Raw genomic sequence first — 8,160 nt, 5'->3', positions numbered from 1 at the left:
TCTCCAGATTGGTCCATTCCCGGACCAAGGCGGGCAGCCTCGTCAGGGTCTGCCATGCTGCGAGCGGGGAGCGTAGGCCATGGGCAGGCTCCTGGGCAAAGACCAAAGCCCAGGCAGTGAGACTGACGTTGAGGCTATGGGGCCAAGGCGCACAGGCGGCACCAGTTCATCTGGCGACTCCAAGGAGGCCTCAAAGCCCTCACAGGATGCCCTGAGAAGCGCCCCCGCCCAGGGGCTCTAGAGCGGGCCTGGACCCAAATTTGTGGAGCTCGGCCTCCGAGCTCCGCGATCGGCAGCGGCCGGGCGAAGCTGGGCCAAAGAGACCGGCACTGTAGACCTAAGTAGCTTGGCTACAAGCCTCTTCTGTTTTGCCGGCCTGTGGAGACGTGGAGCTGGGGCTCCGAATGTTGTCCCAGCCCTTCCTCAGCACCTCTGAGGCTGTTGGGGGGATGTATGGTGTGATCAGAGGCTCCCAGCGGCCGTTGAAACCCCTGGGCCAATGCTGGCAGGGCCAGGCTAATCTTTACGCCCTCCTGAAACTTGTCATCCTGAATCTTAGAGGGGCCCAAGCAAAAAGAGAAAGGGAGCGCGCCAGAGTTTAACGCCGCTTTGTAAATCACTTTCTGGATAATTGCGGGAAACTACCACTCCAGCAAACAAGCTCGAAGAATAAAGCAAACAGGGAATAAATTCCTGGGTGCTAATAAACCCACCCCTGCCGCCCCCACCCTTCCCGGCGCTCCCGCGGGGCCTGGCCTCAAGTCAGCGCAGGAGGAGGAGGAGGAGGAAGCTGGGGCTGGGTCAGGCGGGTGGTGGCCACCGCTCGCCACCCAAGATGTTATTCACTGGTAACAATCCCCATTATCTGTCCCCACTTTGGGCTAATCAGACAGAATCGCTAATGCCGAATGCTGCTTCCTGCAGCCTCTGGGAGGTAACTGGGCGCCAAGGGGCGGGGTGCGGGGCGGGGCGGGGGCGGAGGTGGCACCTTCCGGGCTCGCCCCGGCTCTGGTCCAGTGCTCATTCAGGTACTTAACACCCTGGAGACCCGGACCTCGGCTTTCAAAGCGGCCTGGGTGGGAAGAGCTGTTTATATAAACAGAGACTCCGCTGTAAATGCGCTAATATCCCGGCTGCCAGCGCATGGCGAGCGCCTCCCACGCCCATCCGTAGGAGCGGCGTCCCGGCCGCCCCTCCGTTCCCAGCCTGCCCTGCCCCCGCCTCCTTCCCCTCCTCGGCCATGGCCACCTCTGGACGCCTGAGCTTCACCGTGCGCAGCCTTCTAGATTTACCCGAGCAGGACGCGCAACACCTGCCGAGGCGGGAGCCAGAACCACGCGCCCCCCAGCCCGACCCCTGCGCCGCCTGGCTGGATTCGGAGCGCGGCCACTACCCTTGTGAGTGCGTGGTGGATTGCGGTGCGGGGTGGGAGGTAGGAGGCGTGGGGCAGCAGAACCAAGGGCCCAGCCCACGCGGGGCCGGAAAGCCGAAATCCCAGCCCAGAGTCTAGATTTCCTCAGTCTTGGAAACGGGAGCCCTGTCCTCGAACCCCTAACGCATTCGTCCCGGTCGGCACATCCTAAGAGCAGATCCCTGCCTGGCACTGGTGCTCCGAGATTTGGGGTTTCTGTGTCTGACGATTTCTAGAGGTCGGAATAATTGAAATTTAAAACGCGCCGCCACCTGCCGCCCCCCCCCGCCCCCTCTCCATGCCTGAAAACACGGCCACGATCTCCAGGCCTCCGTCTGGGATGGCCAGTGTTGGCGAGTTTACCCCCACCCCCTTCCCACTCAGGCCTCCGCAAACCTCGGCACACTGCAGTGCAGTCGACCTGGAGGAGGCCGGCGCTGGTGACCCAGCTTGTGATAAAGTGGTCGGCCAGCGCAACTACCGGTGCGGACATGTTAAGAGGGCCCCGGGGTGGGTTTCTTCGGGGCACGATCTCAGGCCCGCTGATGACCGCTGTGGTATGAATGAGGTCACCGCATTCGGAGAGGTGGATGTCCAGATGTGGACTCAGGAAATGGCCTCATCCCGAAAGTCTCGGGCTAGTGGGCGTGCCCTCCGGCCAGTGCCTCCACGCCCGCGCCAGAAGGGCAGCAGGCCCTCGTAGGGTCCGGCGTCTCACCCACCCGTGTCTCCTTTGCTGTCCCTAGCCTCGGACGAGAGCAGCCTGGAGACCAGCCCGCCAGACTCGTCGCAGCGGCCGTCCGCTAGGCCCGCGTCTCCGGGCTCGGACGCCGAGAAAAGGAAGAAGCGGCGGGTGCTATTCTCCAAGGCGCAGACGCTGGAGTTGGAGCGGCGCTTCCGGCAGCAGCGGTACCTGTCTGCGCCCGAGCGCGAGCAGCTGGCGAGCCTGCTTCGCCTCACGCCCACGCAGGTCAAGATCTGGTTCCAGAATCATCGCTACAAGCTGAAGCGCGCTCGCGCTCCAGGGGCGGCGGAGTCGCCTGACCTGGCAGCATCCGCCGAGCTGCACGCCGCGCCCGGCCTGCTGCGTCGCGTGGTGGTGCCGGTGCTTGTTCGCGACGGGCAGCCGTGCGGCGGCGGCGGCGGTGGCGAGGTGAGAACCGCCGCGGCCCAGGACAAGTGCGGCGCCCCTCCAGCCGCCGCCTGCCCTCTGCCGGGCTACCCTGCCTTCGGTCCCGGCTCGGCGCTTGGCCTCTTCCCCGCCTACCAGCACTTAGCATCCCCCGCCCTGGTCTCCTGGAACTGGTGAGGCCGCCGGGCGGCACCTGGGGCTACCCTCGACTTTGGAGCGCGCTCTGCGATTGGAGCAGGGCCGGAGCCGAACGCCTGGAACGCTCTCCGTCCGCCTCCCTGCAGCCCCATCTCCTTGGGTGCCAGGGTCCCTGGCGCGCCCTCATCAGCCGTCGCGCAAGCACACACGAGGGACGTGTGCCAGAGCCCCCTCCCTCAGCTTCCCTCCACCGCCAGCCCCAGAGTTAGATTTTATGCTTGGGCCTTATTTGTATATTTTTAAATAGCGATTTGTATGGGAAGCAAGTTATTTTTTTAAAAAATAGAGTATTTTTCCTCGTAGTTCGAGAATAAAATGTGTGGGGTTGGGTCCCCTGCGCGCCTGCGGGGAACGTAGGCGGGAGTCGTGCCCCCCAGACCGGTGTTCGCATCGCTGGCTCGCCCCTTGACTGGCTAAGTGGGGCCCGGCCCCAGCTGGATCGAAGGGCGGGTTGCAGTCCCGACACGGCTTTAGGAAGATACCTGGGGGATGGAGGGGTGGTGATGTCAGGGTTGGGCGCGGGAAGAAAAGGAGAGGAGGAAGCTGAGGCAACTTTGGGATTCTTGTCAGCGGGAGGCGTCACTGGCCCCAGAGTGACTCCGACTCTCCGCTGGGCTCCCCGAGCTGCTGGCGTTTCGAATACCGAAAAGTCAACCCTGTGGACCACGACAGGGCAGAAGGAGTTTCTCCGGAGATGAGCCGGCGAGGCCAGGTGCGGGGCGCGCTGCACCGGAGCAGCCCAGGCCTGGCCGCAAGCTGTTCCAGAGTGCAGGAGCCAAGTGCTCGGGAACCCTTTGAAAAGTGCCTGAGGACCTGAAGAGCACCGGGGAATTTGTAACCCCTATTTAAGCCTGCAAGTTCCTAAGTTAGCTGTGATTTCCTGTCTCCTCATGGCGCAGTACCTGGCCAGGGTGGGGAGGAGGACGTGAAGACATCAAAGGGTCGGGGGAACGACCGGCACAGGGCTTTTCCTCTGGGCAGATCCAGGAGGACGCGACTCCCAGCTGAGGGAGGGCCGCCTGGGGGAGCCTTGGGAATCCGAGATTGGGGCAGGTTCACCCCGGCCAGTGCACACTAGCACCCCTTGGGTTTGTAACTGCCCCGCTAGGGCCTCCTGTGCAAGCAGTCACTTTCTCACAGAAGCGACGACCTCGCTCCCAGGCACCACTGCTGGGAGATGCGCCAGAGGAGAGCAGTTGGGGCATCAGGTGCGGGGAAGGGAGCCAAGGGCCCTTATGGAGGTCTCTAAGGAGGAGTCATGGGCCTGTTAGGGGCTCTAGCTTTCTTGTCCAAGGAGGAAGAAGGGGAGGATGAAGGGTGGCTGAGGCAGTGTTATCACCTGGGATTTTGGGGGGTGGAGAAAGAAAGAAGGGGAGAGGGGGAAGGGAGTGGGGTGTTTGGGTCTCAGCTGCCGGCCACCTTGCCTTCCATATGGATGCGGTTATCTTAGAAGAATCTCGATCCTTAAACCTCTTTTTGTCTTGGGAACTGAAAAGGGCATTGTCAGGCCTGAAAAGGACCTAGACAAAATCCGCACTGTTTGGATTCAGGACTCTGTTTAATCAGTCCCTGGTGACAATGTAGTGGGTGTTAGGCAGGACAATAGTATCTTTTTAAACCTTGTGGCCTTCAGGAAGACAAAGGGCTTGAATTTTATGGGCTTACAACTTCAATTAGAACAGTGCCAGTGTGCATGGGAGATTATCAAATTTGTATCATAAAACCCCTTTCTAATAAATGATTGCTGGGGAGGGAGCCTGAACATTGTAAGACAGATATTGGGACCTGCCAGGGGGCTTCCCAGTTAGCTCTGGCACAGCAGATGTGAAAGAAAAGGAGGTAATGATTTCTGAAGAAGGCCGGTGTTAGGACTGGCCTCTGGTCATCTGGCTGGGTGCTTGGATTTTCCATGATCTTCCTGCATAGGGGTATTTTCTCCAAGAAGGGGGGTAAAGATTGGTAGCTTGTTTTCTACTATTGGTGGTGACAAAGACCACCAGAATATTCTTAGGGAGAAATTGAAAAATCACTGCCTGTCCAATTCCTTGACTTTTTCTAGAGCTCCAGAGAAAGTAGGTCTTGGAGTGTGCAGTGGAGAAGGCCTTACATAGGAGGCCCACAGGACAAAGGGATTTAGACTGTAGAGAGGGCCTCTTTCCAGGAGGCTCTTTGTGGGAGTACAGCCTTAGTCAAATTCGTCCTGGTCCTAAATGGTCAGCAGAGGTCTAACCAAGAAGCCACATTCAGCTGCTTGCCAGTGGGGTGGCCAGAGCCCCAGCAAGATGCCCACTCAGGAGCCAGCTTGTGTACTGGGCAAGAGGAGGGCAGCAGTTTCCTGTGACAGAAGCACTGGCAGCCATAAGGTATAAACTGTGGCCCACTTCCTTTCTCTCCTTTTCCTTTAGGCTGATAAGGTCCTTCCTTTAAAGAGGAAAAAACCTTAGGGGAAAGTTTAACTAGCACTCTCATCACCACCAATCCATTTCAGAGACCTAGGCTGTCAGATTTTTGGGGGATTTTTTTTGTTGTTCACAAGATAAGCTGGAAAAAGATAAATGTCAATCTCCTTTGTGGTCTAAAGATGAATTCTTACAATTTCTGACAAAAGCTGAACCCAAGGCCTCTCTACCAGCCACTGTGAGAACAGTTAAGATCTCCCATCCTGGATGAAAGTACTTCAAACCCATCACCCATCACCCACATCACAAGGCAGATTCACACTCAGCAAACTTTTATTGAAACGTACTGTGTTGCAGGCATTTTTAAAGGTACTTTCACAGTTGATCTCACAGAAACCTTACACTGTATACATAATACTCCCATTTTATAGATAAGAAACTGCGGCTTGGGGACCTGCGGCTTAAGGTGCAGACATGGCCAAGTCCAAGAACCACACCACACACAACCGGTCCCGAAAATGGCACAGAAATAGTGTCAAGAAACCACAATCACACAGGTACAAATCTCTTAAGGGGATGGACCCTAAGTTCCTGAGGAACATGTGCTTTGCCAAGAGCACAACAAGAAGGGCCTAAAGAAGATGCAGGCCAGCAATGCCAAGGCTGTGAGTGTATGTGCTGAGGCTATCAAGGCCCTCGTAAAGGCCAAGGAGGTTAACCCCAAGATTCCGAAGGGTGTCACCTGCAAGCTCAAATGACTTGCCTACATTGCCCACCCCAAACTTGGGAAGCATGCCCGTGCCCGCATTGCCAAGGGGCTCAAGCTGTGCCAGCCAAAGGCCAAGGCAAAGGATCAAACCAAGGCCCAGGCTGCAGCTCCCGCTTCAGTTCCAGCTCAGGCTCCAAAAGGTGCCCAGGCCCCTATAAAGGCTTCAGATAGATATCTCTGTCTATCTATCTGGACATGAGGACATGTCCATGAGGACAGGACTGGTGTGACTCCCCCACCCCCAGGCTGCCGTCTGCATGGGGCTGGGGTCCTCCTGTGCTATTTGTACACGTAAAACTGAGGCAGGAAAAAAAAAAGAAAGAAACTGAGGCTCAATGGGTGGGGCTAAGTGGCTTGCCCAAAGCAGTTATAAACCTCAAGGAATGTTACTGTTGTCCTCAGCTTAACTCATATTTAGTCACCCTACAAGCTGCCCTTGAGAACAATTGTAATCTGGAGGTAATGATTATATACATATAAAAATGTGGCTTAACTAGGGGTTACAAGTTCGCCGGTGCTCTTCAGGTCCCCAGGCACTTTTCAAAGGGTCCCAGCCTCATCTCCGGAGAAACTCCTTCTGCCCTGTCATGGTCCACAGGGTTGAATTTTTGGTATTTGGAACGCCGGCAGCTCTGGGAGCCCAGCGGAGCCTTGGAGTCACTCTGGGGCCAGAGACGCCTCCCACTGACAAGAATCCCAAAGTTGTCTCAGCTTCCTGATATATATATATAATCACACAACCCTTATAAGCTCTCTTATGGATAGTCTGAAAGGATGAAAAAACACACTTAAAAGTACTCTACACAGCTCAGGGCCACTCACAGAGGCTGGCCACATATCACAGTAGTTGCTAGTATGTACTGATGTTTTCTGTGTATAAGGCAATATTCTAAGACCTTTACCTCATATTAACTCATTCAATTTTCACAACTCCACCAGATACTACTACTCCCACTACACAAGTGGGAAAATTGAAGGCCAAAAAGGTTAGAAGAGACTTGTCCAGGGTCATACGGCTGGTAAGTGACATAGAGGATCTGAACCCAAGCCGTCTAGTTCCAGATCTTACACCTTTGGCCACATGGTGGGAATTGTTTCCCCTTCTTTGTTTTATTTCTCCCGGCTGACAGTTCTGGTTACCTTCCTCACAGATGCATCTCTAAAGACATGTTCTTTAGCATCTCTCTGTCTCTCTGTCTTTGTCTCTCCCCCTGTCTACCAGACTTCCAGTTTCTGGACACAGCTTCTGTGTTTCTGCTAAGTCTTTGTGAGCATTCTTGTCCAGCTGTCAATGAAACAGAGCTCTTGTCTGCAGCTTGCAACATTCTCCTGTGACTATCATTCCACCATTCTTCTTCCAGAAAAACATGTGCTGCTGCTGCCTTGACACCAGTTGTCCACTCGGTGTTGGGTAGAGTCGCTGCTGACTCTGATAAGCTCCCCTAAGCTCTTCCCCAATCCCAGGCCCAGGTCCCTGTGGAGCTTGATGGCTTTGGCTTTCCTAACCCTCTTCCCAGCCATCTTTTTCCTCCCTAGGTCTCCAGTTTTATCCTTATTATTAAACATCATCCTCTTCACATTTTCTCTCTCTTCTTCCATTGTAAACATTTTCACTTCATCTCACTTAAGTTTCTTGCAGGCGGAGATTGCAATTTTCACTTCAATTTTCTTTCCTCATTGTTCAATGGATCTTACATCTCAGCACGTCTCTTATCTGACCAATTTAGCACTTCAGTATCTTAAATAATGTGCTCCTGATGGGTTAGAAGGAAGTTATTTGAGCCCAGGTTAACCTATACTTTCCCTTCTGACAATGGTATTTAGACATTTATTATTCTCTTGCCTTGTTGACACCATTAATTTGTCTCTTTCTCTCTCTCTCTCTTCACTACCTTTAAAACATTTTTGACTCACGAATAAACGGCCCAGGCAGGATAGTTGTGGGCTTAGCATGGCTGAATATTTTGTTAAACATGTTTATCTTTTCTGGGTGTATCAGTTAACCAGCCTAAGCAGGTTATTTGTAAACATGAACAATAGTCAAGAGAGTTTTCTGAATGCCGAGAAAGTACTGTCCCTACCCCAGGGCAAGGTGATTTCTGTGACTGTGATTCCATCAGTTAGTATTCAAAATTTGCATGAGAAATTGTATCCCTTTGGGTCACTTATCATTTTTCCAAGCCATGCTGTGGGAGAGGGTTTACTAAATAGTATCTTAATTATTTTCAGAATTCCAATTCTGTACCTGTTT

The 8,160-nt window shown here is 54.4% G+C and overlaps 1 protein-coding gene and 1 pseudogene across 1 annotated transcript; both read left to right on the top strand.

Moving 5' to 3' along the window:
• The first annotated feature begins 979 nt into the window (after nt 1-979).
• NKX2-8 (NK2 homeobox 8) lies at nt 980-4,103 on the top strand. Its single transcript, XM_522995.7, has 2 exons — nt 980-1,397; nt 2,158-4,103. The coding sequence occupies exons 1-2, from the start codon at nt 1,241-1,243 to the stop codon at nt 2,718-2,720; spliced, it is 720 nt and encodes a 239-aa protein (XP_522995.6). The 5' UTR covers nt 980-1,240; the 3' UTR covers nt 2,721-4,103.
• A 28-nt stretch (nt 4,104-4,131) lies between these two features.
• Nucleotides 4,132-6,401, top strand: LOC107968148 (large ribosomal subunit protein eL29-like; annotated as a pseudogene).
• Nucleotides 6,402-8,160: the final 1,759 nt, after the last annotated feature.

The sequence above is a fragment of the Pan troglodytes genome, chromosome 15, assembly GCF_028858775.2.
Source record: "Pan troglodytes isolate AG18354 chromosome 15, NHGRI_mPanTro3-v2.0_pri, whole genome shotgun sequence".
In the NCBI taxonomy this organism is placed as follows: Eukaryota; Metazoa; Chordata; class Mammalia; order Primates; family Hominidae; genus Pan; species Pan troglodytes.
Note: the sequence above shows the minus strand (reverse complement) of the source record. Positions and strands in the feature narration are given on the sequence as shown.

Bases quoted from the DNA above. Each gene is read 5' to 3' on its own strand.
- NKX2-8 (XM_522995.7), top strand. From the start codon at position 1,241: ATGGCCACCTCTGGACGCCTGAGCTTCACCGTGCGCAGCCTTCTAGAT. The intron at 1,398-2,157 runs GTGAGTGCGTGG...TGCTGTCCCTAG, and splicing joins GGAGCGCGGCCACTACCCTT to CCTCGGACGAGAGCAGCCTG.